The 15,721-nt window shown below is 40.6% G+C and overlaps 1 protein-coding gene across 3 annotated transcripts; it reads right to left on the bottom strand.

Moving 5' to 3' along the window:
- Window positions 1–1,663: 1,663 nt before the first annotated feature.
- On the bottom strand, window positions 1,664–8,106 carry scoca (short coiled-coil protein a). 3 transcript variants are annotated; one of them, XM_085460353.1, is made up of 4 exons: window positions 7,846–8,106; window positions 3,548–3,619; window positions 3,346–3,426; window positions 1,664–2,683 (listed from the first exon to the last, which is right to left on the bottom strand). In XM_085460353.1, the coding sequence occupies exons 1-4, from the start codon at window positions 7,907–7,909 to the stop codon at window positions 2,541–2,543; spliced, it is 360 nt and encodes a 119-aa protein (XP_085316479.1). In that variant the 5' UTR covers window positions 7,910–8,106; the 3' UTR covers window positions 1,664–2,540. The 3 variants fall into 3 exon arrangements, with proteins under 3 accessions (XP_085316479.1, XP_085316480.1, XP_085316478.1); XM_085460354.1 differs by lacking the exon at window positions 7,846–8,106 and adding an exon at window positions 5,676–5,828; XM_085460352.1 differs by lacking the exon at window positions 7,846–8,106 and adding an exon at window positions 5,236–5,437.
- Between the last annotated feature and the right edge of the window lie 7,615 nt (window positions 8,107–15,721).

Here is a 15,721-nt window from a genome sequence, read left to right on the forward strand (position 1 = left end):
GTATGCTTTAGAGGAGGCCTCACTCATCATCTCTGGTTTAAAGCTGTCAATGAATATTAGGAATTTGATTATACAATTTGCGTAAATAATTGATTATGGAGACAGGAGCACAGAATGCAAGGTTGGATTTTTCAGACGTGCTGTTGGGGTCGATGGAGTGCTGTGTATACAGTGTGTTAAAGTCAGAACAGCTGATGGGCGGGGGACTAGGTCAAGCTCTCTAAGCTCAAACAAATGCTGATGGTGGACACACTCATTTTGTGGCTTTAATATCCCTGTGGTACTTTTTTTTTTTTTTTTAATTTAAATGGCAAACCAAAGAAAAATCATACCCCACCAGTTTTAATCACTGGACAGGTTAGAATCCAGCTGGAGGCCTGTGGAAAATGTGGAGTGCAGAGATTTAGAACTTTTAACTGTATTCTTATAAACTTTATAAATTTCATAAACCTAATAGTTGTTCTTGTCTTTCTGTGAAATAACAAAAACATTGTTTTATAAATGCACAACAGTCGAACGAGTATCAGGGTCACTTCAGGAAAAACAATCATTTTGAGAATAAAGTTGAGATTAAAGCCTTCTATAAAATGCCTGTGTAGATGAGTCAGTGAAATTTTACTTCAGAATCTGTTTTAATTACAAGGAAACGATTTCTCTTTTAGAACGCGAACGCAATGCGGCGATAAGGACGTCGAAGAGATGGTGCAGAAAGCTGCATCTGCTCAGACGGGAAAGAGAAAACACAAACTTGGAGTCCCGTCAGTCTGAGCCATGAACTACCTGGGCAATAAACTTTTTCTGTAATTTTATAGATTTATCATATTAAAAAAAAAAACACTGAGACATAATGCTGAAGTTGTTCCTTTTTCTTATATTAAGACGTCTCAGGGGTTAAATCTTTAGTTAAGTGTGTGTAGCTCATGATGTCAAATGATTTTTACATCCCTGCTCTACAGTCTGAGAAACACAGCACCAACCAATGGGGGGGTGCCACAGTGGGTATGTCCAGCTTTCATTTACAGACTTCAGGTTGTACAGGTGACCAAAATAACCAGCGAGAGGCTCGATCTCAGGATTTTATTAAAACAGAATTTAAAGGCAACATACAGGATGACACGAGGACGTGTGCAGGCAGGGCACAGGCAGCATGCTGGAAACAAATTAAAATCCTACTGTACAACTGTACAAAATAACATCAATAAATTACACCATGTACAGCACTCACTGCCTCCCTTCGCCTTCCTAATTCCTTACTTTACAAAAAGCACATTACTGTTTAGGATAATTGGGAAAATTCATTTTAAAAGCTAATTAAATCCTTGCTCAAAGTAAATTTCACCTGGCCCCTCCCCTCCACGTCCCTTTTTATCTGAAGAAGACGACAATGTGCACACCCTCCCCCCTCCGAGTACATCAACTCATCTTACGATCAAACCCATCTTGCAGGCCTGGATTAATGGATCGATAACACTCCAGGCCTCTTTGCAGCTTTTTGCTCCTGCAGTTAAAGGGGAAGGCAGGGAACAGATGCAACTTTTAGAGTATTTATCCCGTGGCTTTTGGAATTATTTGGACCAAACACGCACTATTAAGTTCACAGGTCTGCAAAAACACAGAAAATCCGACTTGAGTGATGATAATAAAGACAAAATCTGGTACAGAGTGCAAGTTTACAAGACTTTTAGTATCTGTGCTTTTATTTATATTGCTAACAAGCTTTCAAAGGTATCTGCACATCCTGGATCCACCTACTCTTGATTTAAAAAAGTTCTTGGTAACTTTATACAGTCTGGTTTTCAGTGATTATTGATTTATTGACATCTCAGTAGATATGCTAATCGGCCAAACAAACAAACAAAAAAACATACATAAACAAATATCACTCAAACATGCCAAATACACTCTGCATAATACTGTTCAGCTTGCCAGCTTTTAAGTGGAGGAACACAGTCGTGCTTTACAGAGACAAGGTGACATCCAAGACCTGAACAGATCCAGCTGTCGTACAAAATACTTTACCAAAAATAAATAAATTAAACCAGTGCTGATAATGAGGTTCATGGTCAAAGAGGATCTGTAATATCTGTGGTTTGTTTTGGGGTCGCCTTTAAACAGAACACGTCAAAGGCGGGACATTCGCAGGAAATCAGAACCGGCCTCAAACAGAAACACAGCTTTGTTTTGTTTTGTTTTTACACATATCGGATTGACAGCGAGCATTAGGGACAAACTTGAGGTAAGAAGACCCTCAACCTCTTAATTTACTGTTATTGAGTTAAAGGGGTGACATCTACTTTGTAGTGTTTAGAGGAAGCTGATGAAAAACAGCCCTGGTCCAAATGAAATTATATACACATATTTCTTACATCTATAAGTCCGTTTATGGGGTTATTTGATATTTATTTTGTTAGTTTTGACTCGGGTAAGTGGTTAAAGAAACTCCCATATCTGCTGAGGAAACAAACCCCTCTCCACGTCTCCATGATGGGTTTCCTCTCCCAGCTGCTGGCCCAGGACTCCAGCTTTTTACTGAGGGTAACTCACTTCCTCTTGCTCTTGGTGTCGGTGGTCTGGAAGACGCTCGAGGCCGACATGAGGTTCTCAATGTACTGACCGAGGACCTGGTTCTCAGACTTTAGCTTCAGGTTCTCCTCTTTGACTGCATCGACTCGTGCTGACAGGTCTGGGACAAAAAAGGAAATGGGCAGCTAAAAGGCATACTCTTCCCCATTAGGTCCCCTTTCTTAGCATTTACTGACCCCCTGTACAATTTTTGTCACACAAATTATCACTTAATTATTAGTATTTAGTAGATTCGCATTTATCCATCCATGTTGTAAATGGGCCTGGGTCACTCAGGAAGCTGTCTAAGCAGACATGCCCAGACCCATCTTAAAGCTTTAGATGTAGAAATTTACCAGAATACACACTGAAAGATCAACATGTGACTTATGTAAATTATTTCTGTATTTTTTCCTCTGAGGATTTTTTTTAAAAACCCAAACCAGTTTTTTACTTATCAAAATCTGCATTTAATGCTTTACAGCTCATGCAGTAAGAAAGAATACGTAAAAGGAGAAAAGGCAGCTGCACAGAGAGAAACGTCCGGCGTGTTAAATCAGAAACATGTGATTTTTGGGGGTTTTATTGAATCTGTTTTAGGGAACAAACGCAGGATGTACATACAAAAAAAGGCCCTCGGATATCAGAGGAAGTTTCCAGATATAAAACCAGAAAATGTGCAGCGTGTTGTATCATTTTAGAGTGTTTCATCCATGAGGTCATTGTTCCCGTCTGGTAAAATTTAATTTGTGTGTTAAGAGGGTTTGTTTTTGTTTTTTTTACCTTCCAGTGTGTGCTGAAGTTCCAAAACCTGATTTATCAACCTCGTCTTCTCCTCAACTTCCACCTGATTCTCCATGTCTCCTGAAATAACAACAATACACGTCAGCATCATTATTATCATATTATTATTATTAGTAGTAGTAGTAGTAGTAGTATTTCTACATAAGCTAACCCTGAGGGAGACTGTTTCACCCACACGTACCATCTATGTCGCAGTTCATGGTGATAAGCTCGTTCTCCTGTTTGGTATACAGGGCTGCAGATCCACCATCCACTGTGAGACAAAGAAAAGCGCCGTTATAGCTGTGAGTTGTAACATGGAGTTTATATTTAAGAGGCACTGTACAATCTCTCTCTCTTTTCATAAACAACAGTAAATATGGTGCCATCAGTGTTTACATTTTCATGTCAGTAGAGTTGGTGTGTCAGGCAGGGTGGCCTACTTACATTACAGAACACGCGGACAAGATTCATATGGGGAGGATATAATGGAAAGTCTATATAAGACAGTGATTTTAATTATTAGCAGAATCACTGAACATTACATTTTAGGTTGATTATTATATGCTCTACAGATGACACACTTCCAGCTGTAATGATTCCCCCTTTTGTTTACTCTCAGTCTTACTGCTGGGCAATATGTCCAAAAACTTGAATTTCATATCAGTGGATATCAGTGATCATTACAATATAAGACAAATTCCCTTCAAGTTTAAAGTCACAGCGCTGAAAAATATTGAAACTGCTTCTGGGTAGTTTTCTATATTGTCATAAATATCATTATCATAAATTTTCTTGAATTACTGTGACATAACTTTGAAGCTCTACTGCTCAGCTCCCTGGCACTTTGTTAGTTCATGTCTCCTGCCAACACGAGCTGAGGTATGAACCAGACCGAGACCTGTTCCATCCTGCAGTGTAAAGCCAGGTTTATTCCAATCCTAAAGCACTGAAACTGGGTTACCACAGTAGATCATCTGTCTCCATCTCTCCCTATCCTTTTGTTTTTGGCCAGTAGTAGCAGAGAATCCACCAGCACCCTGTTGTCCAACAACACGGGAAGCTGCGTTTGTTGATTTGGCCAAGATTTTACTCGGGATGTCCTTCCTGTCACAATCCTCCCCATTTATCCAGGCTTGAGACCAACACTAGGAGCACTGGCTTGTGACCGGGTTGCACTCTTGTCAAGTTGCCTTTGTCTTAATAAACCTATTAATTTACTTATTACATAATTATAAAGAGCTCACTCATTTACTGATAGTCTGCAGAGATTAAGTGCCTTAACTGTTACAGTAATTCATGACTAATTCTAGACCAAACAGTGACACAAAAAGGATTTTTCTGAATAAGGATGACAGCATTTTTAACCTTCCTACACACTGAGTATGTACTCAGCTCATCCCTAAAATTATAATGAGTGCACCAGCAGCTGAAATAACAGTTACAGTTATTTTAATGCGGAGAATGCTTTATAAAGACTATCATAAGATATTTATTACTATTATTCTACTGTTATTATAAACTATAGAGAATTTGGGAAATTTTGATTCAAATTAAATGCACTGTATCAGTGATTTAACTGATCAACAAAGTAACTTTGATCGTTTGTGTGAATAGTGTAATTTTGTTTGGCTTGTTTGGATTTGGTAACCGTTACCGTGTCTGAGTGAGTGATGATAGCATGATGGGAGCACACACCGCACCCAGGCTGAGAGTGCTGTGGTCATACTGCATCAATAAAACGCGTGTTAGGAGCCAAATGCTGCTTTGGATAAAGGCGCTCATTAGTTCGCCGGTCTGCCGTCCAATAATCGAATCGATGCTGACACTGAAGCAACGATTAAGCAGCAATGAGCGCCAAAACATAGCATTTAGCTAAAAAACACATACAGATACACAAAGCTCCACCTCCTAGCACATCACGATTCCTACTCGAAGCCACGGCCGAAACATCGGACAAGGTGCTGGAGGCAGTTTTCCCCGACAACACAAGCCAAAACAGCACAAATGTGTCCGATAATGGGCGTAGATAGATTAGCTCCATAAGCTAACTAGCTCAGTGGCCAACCAAGCCAACGATTCTGAAACTTAATTTACTTTCAACACCAAAAACGTTTAAACCCGTCATAAGAAGAAACCAAACAAAACCACCTGGTCTGTCTGATATTTAAATTTTCGCTGACAAATAAAATTTACACCGTGGCACCGAGCGAAGAGCAGCTAACTGCTACAAGCAAATTGTTGGCTAGTTTTAAGTTCAGACAGAAATACGTCCCGAATTTTTATACTTCGAATTTAGGAACACAGCAGATGTAGGAGTATGAACTCACCTAAAGCAACAAAAAAAGTCTTCTCCGATTAGCGGAGTTACCCTTGCAAACAGACACACAGCTGTGATGATGATGACGAGGAGGAGGAGGATGACGATGACGGCTACATCGCTGTGTGTTACCACACCAACCGACAGGGGGAGCAACATACCACATGCATTACGCACCATCGGAGACTTTCTCTAAACTTCCGGTTTCGTGATGTAACAGAAATGTTGGATTTCGTGGGTTTTTATCATATTTTCATTTTTATTAAATATGTTGGAATTAGTTCTATTTTAGACTCGCAAAATACCTTTATGTGGGTTTGCCACAAGGCTACTAATCCACTTTACGGCACCTGCCATTTTGATTTCAGGCATGAAGCCAGCAGCAGCTGAGACTGTGCCCTTAACCAACCCAATCAGCATGCAGTCTAAGTATAATAAAATAAATTAATGAATAAAAAAGAAGACTCGCCCAACCAAAGTGTGGGGTTGTATATGTAGAGCCAGATGTAATATATTTTAGCCGTTTAGCTCTATTCAATAAGTGTTATGTCACGTGAGTCCCCTGAATTATACCCTGTTTCTTAACAATGAGATATGTCAGCTCTGAACACACACACACAAACACACACAGCTTTCCTAACAGATGCTCGTGCTTTTCCGTCTGGTAGAAACCCCAGCGCACACACACACACACACACACACACACACACACACACACACACACACACACACACACACACACACACATCTATGCACATCTACAGTTTTCTATGTGAATGCATGAATGAAGTGTTATCTGACCTGTGTGAGCATTATTACATGCCTGCATGTCTGTCTGTCTGTGTGTGGCACCCCTGTGGCCTCAGCTCCATATGCTGCTGCTTGTTAGCCAAACCCAAACCCTGTGGGGGCACTGCTGCCTCAGCCAACAGTTGTCTGAGGCCAGTTTACCCTGTATCCATCCTCCTGTGCGTTCCTTTCTGCTCTGTGGAGTGTGTGTGGCTTCCAAGGTCTTTATGAGTAGCATTCTAGGATTATTAGGTAATAGGAAACTGGGTCTTTAGAGGGGATTTGTAAGAGGAAACACAACACAACTAAGGTTTCCAGTTTGCATAATTGAGGGTGTATCTGCTTTCACTGGCAAGTGGGTAAAGACCACACAGACCACAGATTAAATTTAGGAAACCCTGAGATTCTTTGTGTGTCAGAACTGAATGTGAAAAGCAAGGGATGGATCTCACTGTGAAATTGCACACTCAGTGGCTAATGGCTTGTGATTACAAAATTTTCCATAACCAGAAGCTACAGACATCTTATATATTGTCTGTGATTTGACACAGGCAGCTGAGCAGCATCTAACTGGCTAAACTGTGTAACTGAACTGTAAGACAGCTGCTGATGTTGGTACCTTAATAGTAACACATATATTAACAAGACAATAACTGTTCAAATTAATTTAAAGTTTAATTAGTGCATCAACTTCCACAATAAGTGTTCCGGGCATTTCAAAGTCCGGGCTTCATAGCAGGAATTCACAAACCTGTTGATGATTCTGAAGGTGACTGCAGCCATCTTTATTTACAGTCTGTGGCGTCTACTCTTTTCTCTTTGCTTACATGCTGTTCTCGAGCTACTTACTTCAACTCTAAATAAAATATTATAGTTTGAGATTCATGTGTACATAGTGAAGATTAGTAACAATCGGAGAGTGTGAAATCCGAGAAGTAAAAAGGAGCCACACCCCAGCCAGTAATGCCACACACCCATATAAACACTGTGGTATTGTTTCTACCTTATAGCCCTTTGTGCAGTCACATGCTTGTAACATTAAAAACAACGGTCTCTGACCGTTTGCTCCAGGTAAAATAAATAAATAAATAAATAAATAAATAACAATAATAATCAGAACATAACCTCACCTGTAACCCAAAGAGCGCATGCTTTTGAACAATAAGCTGTTTTTTAAAGCAACTTTTTAGTTTTAAAACATAGAGCTGCACACTGGAATCAGTTTAATAGAGGGGGGTTAGCTCCTGTCTTAGTCTTGAGGCGACTATCTGTGTAAAACTGTGACTGACAGACCGACGTTTACAATCTGGTCGACTGGCTGCAGGCTAAAAGCTGTTTGTGCAAATAGAAATAAAGGACAGGTTAGGGCTAAATCTGAAGAAGTGGATTACCTGTATCGTCTGCCAGAGAGATGTTAGTGAACGTCCCATCATCCTCGTCCACTGTGGCCTCCATGGCCTGAGTTTGCTTTTCGTCCTCCACTTTTATTCCTTTCTTTCTTTGATTATCTCACAGAGTCGTGAATGTGTGTTGATCTTTCCGGGTTTTGTTAGTCTCTGTTTCTTCTTTCTGTTTGTCTGTTCTCCCCCTCTGGCTCTGCCTTCTCTCACACACACCTGCTGCCTTGAATTGCTTGCCACGGTTACCTGCTCTACCTGCCTGGCAGCTCCGGTTACGTGGCTGTCGTGGGAATGGGTCACCATGGCGACCATTTGACCAAAACACGAGACAGACTGCTCAAGCAATAAAGCTATCGGGGGTCAAAGTTTAAGCTCCTGTGAAATGGAGTAATGGCGAAGAGGCACATTTAAAGTATCTTCAAATTAGGATCGTGAGCCATGTGAGCACACTGCAGTCCCCAGCTCGGTGACTCGGGACAGTATGCTCCTCAGTTTTTATTTATTCATTCATTTATTTATTTACATGAGGTTTGAATTTGAAGGCTTCAGCTGACTTAAAATGACCGGAGAAATCTTTAACGACAAAGAGCAGTTTCCTCAAATCTGCGGTGCATCCTGCACTCTGGTGGCTGAAGCTTTGCACTGCAGCTCACTATCCACTGTCTGTGGACTAGAACAGGGGGGTCAAACTCATTGTAGTTCTTAGGAGACTTCCTGCGGGCCAGAGCCTGGATGAATTATCCTGTAGGCATTCAAGGCATGTTCCCAGGGGTCCATGTACAGTTAGAGGCCCATCCAGGAAACCGTGAAAAATAACTTGTCTTCTCTTAAATGTTAATCTTAAAACTATATCTTATCAAAACATAAATAAATATGTTCTTGAAATGACAAAAGCGATATAACTGATAGCCTGTATTTTACCTGGCTCTTTCTCCCCAACACTGCTGAGGCTAGTAGTTTCTCAAAGTCCTCCAGCTAGTAGAAAGAGTACGTCTGAAATGAATGAATCAGAGAAACAAGAACGTCGATCTTTTATTAAAATGGCTATTTTTACTTCAGTTTAACATTCTAACATCTCTGCTCTGAGTAGCCCCTTGAAAACGTATTACCATATAACACTAAAGGGATGTTTTATAAAAACAAATGTTTTAAAAATTATCTGATACCCCTACAAAATATTGTCTCTTATTTAAACTTTTACATGGATGATATTTGAAATAATAAAGATCAAAATGCTTTCTTAAAGATGTCATTCGGATGGATAGCTGACGTTTGCAAATGTTGTAGGAATGCTCGCTGTTAGCTGGGTTATTTGGGTAACAGATTAAAAAGGGTTTGTCTTATGAAAGATTCCTACAGTGGTGTATGTCCTGAAAACATTTTTATTTTTTATCTCAATAATGATAAAGCCTGCTGTGTGGCACAGACCAGCCAAGACATTTGCAGTTCATTCTTAATGGCCAAGGTTCTAATATTTGATTCATCTGTTAGGAACCTTTAAACAGCCGGTTCCTGTGTTTGTGTTTTGCCCTTATACAACCAAGCTTGGTTGTGTGATCATTTCACCCTCTGCTTTGGCAGCGGCCAATGCCCTAATGGTGAGGCTTTACAATGCAGTCCCCAGAAATAATGTTTAATGTCACATCGGTGTCTTTTGTGTGGAATTTATGGTGCAGACACAGGGAACACCATTAATGCAGATACCCACTGCAGCTGCATTAATCCAGTATGAACAATGGTCAGAAACCTAAGGCTCCAGAGCTGCATGTAGCCTCCATCTCTGCTGGCTCCCTGTGGCTTTGAGAAAGAAAAAAAAACCCACATGAATATGAATACTTTTTTTAACATTCCAGTTTTTATTTATGGTTTCTATAAGTGATTCTTTATGTTCTACAGTTGTATAAATGTGTATCATATGCACCAAATAAAAATAATAGTATGTGAACCAGAGCCAACATCTTTCACCTGGTGCCTTATTAAAGTGGCTGGCATAAATGAATGCACACAAATGTCTAGTCCTGAGCTTTAGACTCCAAATCCCCCCTAAAAATGACAGGAAAACTGAGAATGCAACAGGACCTGGGCACATTTATTTGCCTTTTACTGTTGTGATGGCTGAAGTTACAGCCACTCATATTGGGTAACATCTATCAAACATCACAGCGCTACAACAGACTTATACATAACACTACACATAGTTGTTTTTCCTTTAAATATAGGATTTAATTTACAGGGTAAAAAAGAATTGGTTTTGGTGTAGTGTATTCTAAAATAAGTGTGCACATTTTAGTTTATAGTGTTATGTGTATGATTTAGTCTCCCAGAGTCTGTTGCTCCCAGCCCCTTGAGCTAAGAGGTGGAAAAGGGGTGGAGCAAGCCTATATGGAGACCTGCAAATTGGGTCATACCACAACTCTGGATCATAGGGGGGGGATGGAATTTGTTATGTTGGTTTTAGTGAGTTGTACCCTTTTTGTGTCCTTGTGGGCTGATCAGCTACTATTTAAGTTTTCCCTTTGTCTCATTTCGGTAGGTCCGATTGTTTGAGTTACTAGTATTGGGGCACGCTGGTTTTTGAGTTATGTTCTGTTACCTTGCCCTTATTTATGATTTAGATTTTTGTATAATTTAACCAAGTTTTTTTAACAGGGTAAATAAATAAGGTAACAAACCTTTTTCAGACTTTAACCTGTGCCTGACTTTCCTCAGTCCATCACTACTGATACACTTGATCTGCAGCTGGACTTTAATCAAACTCATATTGAAATTGTCAAGAGCTGTTAAGCTGCTATGTGTTTTAAATATTACCAGACTGGTGTATTTTAAATTTGATTCATATACACAAACACAGCTAGGACCTGCACAGCCTTATAGATACACAGAGATGCTAAACATTCTGATATGAGTATGAATATGTTCTTTTTCTTTTCGTTTGTTTGTTTGCTTCAAATGCAAAGTTATGGAGTCAAAGTTGAAAGTTAAAACTTCCATATTTTAGGCTTTTATTTAATCGAGTCTGTTTTTGTTTCTAAAAGCGTTTTCTGTGTGAATGTTCAGTTTGCACTAAAAAGGACGTTTTTAAAAAAGAACAACAAAAAGAACAACAAAAGCGAAACACAACATCAAGGACCTGAAGACCTAAAACTTTCTGAAGTTTGCAATTAGCATTTTGAATAGGAATCACTGATTAACCTGACATTTACCTCTTCGAACTGTGGTAAGAGGCTGGAGCCCACATTAAATGTAATTACTGGGGTCAGAGCACCATCTTGTGGTCAGATCACTCACAGTGCAGCTAAAACGATATTATACATCAGGTGTGCCCAACAGGAAGCCAGGATCTACTCCGGCTCACTGGATGGATTTATAAATGTGAAAAGTGAGGTCATTAATTGTTCCAATTTTCATTGTAATGCTGGTGTGATAATAGCATCTTAAATGTGGAAAGCATTTTTCTCAGTGAGTTGTCTGATTAATAAAGACTGAAATGCTGAGTTTGATTACCAAAACTCAACATGTGAAGCTCCTGTCCCTTTTTGGTGATCTGTAAATTGTGGTGTGCTCTAGTAAACTCAATGCATGTGGAAAAACTAAGAAATATTCTTTACTTTTATTTTTCTAATCTTTCTGTTTGTCTGATGTGATGAGAAACACAGTAGCATGTTGAAATCTGGTGCTAACGAAGGGATTTGAACAGTTAAGCTCAAACAGATGATAATCTGTCTTCTTGACCAACTGAGGGCCGTGGGGTCCTGGAGCCTATTGCAGGATTAACACAGATGTGACAAATGTGTCCCATTTAGACCTCGGGACTCCCGGGCCGTACTAGGCACAGATGTTCTTGTATACTGTGCCGGCCACTTCGTTATGGCACTCGATGTTTGCCCTGCTTGCTGTTGGATTGTCTCAGGGTCATCTTTACACGTTTTGTCTGGTGTGGATCCAGCCTCTACAGATCTTGTGCTGCGAACTTGTTCCTGTGCTGCCATGATTAGTGCCTCTGTGCTGTCTTTCAGTCCACCAGTGTCCGGATTTCTGGATATCAGCTACTTCTTCTATCTGCCGATGGTGCATGCCGTGTAGGGGCCTGTCCTTCCATGATGGTTCCTCTCCTTGCTCCTCTTCGTTCTCAGATGTCTGTTGCTTGAGGAATTTACTGACCACACTATCAGTCTTCCTCACTACTGACTCACCATTTCTTGACCACCTTCATTGCACTTATATATAACATATATATTTAGATAGATAATAGAAAATGTTAGTATTATTAAGTAGAAATAAAACAGTGCGTAGCTTTAGAAAAAAATCAGCCATCCCTGGACCTTGACAGTTGTGTTAAAGGGAAACCTGGAGAGAGGAGCCAAATGCAGGATGATGAAACAGCAAAATGAACAGAAAGCAAAGTTTTTTCATGGTTGAGGAAAGAACCAAAAACTTCACAAAGTCAAGGACTTACACACAAAAGGAATCCACAGAAGAAGCACAAACGCATAAAACGCATGTTCAGTGCAGGTGAAAGGAAGGAAAAAACAAAAGCATGAAGTAAAACCAAAATAAGACACATGATCGTCCTGATCTTTAAAGTAAAACAGGAAATAATCAAAATACAAAATTACCATTACTGTTAAAGATGTGACAGCACTAAGCAAGAGACAGATTACTGAGAAAGCAGGAGAAACTAGATAACAAATGCAGCAGGGACCTTGACAAACACTGATCAGAGGATAAATGTGGGACAAATGAATGTAAATAAAACTGTGAAGTGCCTGAATCATCCACAGGGGATCATCGCTGCCCTGCAGACTCTGAAATGTTTCACCACTGATCGGAGAAACATTTCAGAGGCAGTGCCAGGTTTGGAGTTGAACTCCTATTCTTGGTGTGCGCAGTTTTTAGTTGCCCCCACAAAGCTGCAAAGAAAGCGACATTTATATGAACATTTTCACAGGAAGGGGAGAGTCGTTAACAGGAAAAAGTTTGGTAATAATCCAAACTTGCCCTTCAGAGTGCTGCCTCATCAGTTCTCTCCGAGGGCAGCTTCTGCTGATTTCAGATCTGTTTTATTATCACTCACAGAGTATAAAGGACGACACTGCCAGCTAAACTTGGCTGGTGACAGTAAAGCTGCTGTTCCTCACAAAACCCTCGATGAATAGTAGAAGGCAGACGCAGCACGACATTTCAAAGTTTACAGGAGGGTGGTAGACGATGTCGAGTGGGATGGTAAGCGGCCGGTGATGGCTTCTAGCACCTGAGACAGTTTGACCCTTACGCAACCTGGAAGTATACGACTTCAAACATGCACGCACGCACGCACGCACGCACGCACGCACGCACGCACACACACACACACACACACACACACACACACACACACACCACAGCTTGATTCTGGGAACAAATGAAGGCACTGAGGAACAAACCGTATTTGACATTTCTTTAGTCTTAAAATGTATTCACTGTGTTTCTTATCTTTTTCTCCTTTTGTGCACTTAATTATTGTAACGTAGTGCCTCCCAACAACCAGAGCAGTATCTGTGGTGGGATCAGCACCATTTACAACTTTAGCGAGAGAGTAAAGCGTGTGTTCTGTTCTCTCTCTTTCTCTTGTGATAGTCCACAGACCAGATGCCCACTTTGGCACCAACACCCAATCAGTGTTATACCAGGCATGGGTATACACACACACACACACACACACACGTACACGCACTCTAACAGAAACACAAGAGGCAGTGAAAGAGCACTCATCCATCTGTCCATCTCCCAGATGATGGTGCAGAGAACACATCAGCATGCTTGTGTCTGCTGCAGCCTCTTCACCGTTTTGTGTGAGCATGTCTGTGAATGAGCCTATAGCTGTTTTCACCTTTTTTGAGACTGTTTAACAGTCTTTAACCTGCAGCTCTCAAGTACAAAGTCCATACAATGTTAGATTGCGCTGATGTGCAAATAGCCCGGCCTGTCTAAGGGCAAAATGTCAAATAGACATGAAAAAGCAATCTGTTTTTTCATTCACACAAGTTTTCTTCTTTTTTGCTACAGTCAGCAGGACTTTGAATGTATTTCTACATGTTATGTGACCTCTCTGTGAGTGAGGTGGCTCATAGGTGTACATGGTACCGAAGCATTTTTGACTCTTTGTTTTGTCATCTGATCTGAGGATGTTTAGAAGGGAGGAGCAGGACTGTCAGATATTTCCGTTCAATTCAGTTCTATTTATACAGCGCCAAAGCACAACAACAGTCACCTTAAGGTGCTTTATATGGTAAGATAAAGACCGAACAAGAATACAGTGAAAACAGAGAAAACCCCAAGAATCACATAACGCCCTGTGAGCAAGCACTATGGCAACAGGGGGAAGGAAAAACTCCCTTTTAACAGGAAGAAACCATCGGCCGAACAATCTCAAGGAGGGCCAGCCATCTGCCGCGACTGGTTGGGGGGGAGAGGAGGAAGACAGGAAGAATTGATCTGCCTGACAGATCTGGTGAAAGCAAACAGGTGGTGAGGATGAAGTAGGAACTCCTATTCAAGGCCTCTGCCAGTGGAGTCCTTAACAATTTCTCTTGCAAGATCAGGGAAGTTGGAGTCCAAATGGAAAATATTCACAGATACCATTGCAGAGCTGGCTGTGAGGAGCTGGACATGGCAGCAACAAAGGACCTGCTGGTGGACTCCAGCGGCAAAGGCTTTCTGGGCCTGGTTGGTCCAGGAGTCTTCTTTTTTTTAAATGTTTATTTATAAGATTTTAAGGTCAAAATTACATAAAATCACACTACACAAAGGAAACAAAATTCAAAAACAATAACATCCAAACACAGAAAGAAAGACAAAAAAGAGAAAAAAACAGAACAGAAAAACAAGAAAAGAAAAGAAAGAATAAACCAGTTAGTCAGTCCAAATCAAAAGTTCAAGAGAAATGCTAGTGTCCGAGGAAGATGATCTTCTGTGTGAGGTTAGACAGGGCAACAGAGAGTTCACCAAGTCAAGAAGATGTGGGGAACAAGTCCAGGAAGAAATTGGGGTCACGTAAACTCAAAGTGCAGTCACATGGGTTAAAGTTTATGTTGAATCCCCCTTAATATGATTGAGAAAAGGACCCCAGAGTTAAACAAATTTAGTGTGAGCGTCAGCCAGACGATAACGAACCTCTTCAATATACAAACATGCAATCGTCTCACGTGGTCCAGGAGTCTTCTGAAGCAGCTCATGTGTATTGAAGGACCAGAGGCTGCAGCCAATGCAGCTGCAGAATACGAAGCTCAAGAGTGGGAGGAATTCAGGGAGGATGACTTACAGGTGGCATAGGGAACAAGTTGAAGTTTCACCAATTTATTCAGGCCATGTAGCAAATATATGAATATTTTGACTCTTCGGCCTTATATATATATATATATCTGTGTGTGTGTTTTCACCACAGCAGGCAGCTCCACATGTTTGATTCAGCACAAGTCAGGAAAATGAATCTGCCCAGTTAGGAAGTACCAAGTATTGTGAATCCAGTGTTTTAGTGTCAGAGAAGGTGACAATTTACAAAGGTAAATATGTATAAATTTGCAGGTGGTAGCTACAGACCATTTCTCTTCTTATCCATCCTGACTGATTTTTCTCGAGTTTTGTTCTTAGTTTTCTGACGTTATTTACATTAAGATGTAAGAAACGTCCCCTCTGCTGCAACCGCCTCGCAGATTCATCCCATTATGTGTCCTTAGATTACCCACAGCTACAGAAAGGGTCAGCGGCCTTAGACTACTAAAAGATAATCAGCTGTGCTGTTCTGTGTGCAAATAAGTGTGTATGCACGAGCCATTATATACCATCTGTGATGCTCAGTGTGTGTGTGTGTGTGTGTGTCCTTCTTTGT

Source organism: Copadichromis virginalis, linkage group LG6 (assembly GCF_057382275.1).
Source record: "Copadichromis virginalis isolate Kocher_CV1m ecotype Utaka linkage group LG6, C_Virginalis_male_GT1.1, whole genome shotgun sequence".
In the NCBI taxonomy this organism is placed as follows: Eukaryota; Metazoa; Chordata; class Actinopteri; order Cichliformes; family Cichlidae; genus Copadichromis; species Copadichromis virginalis.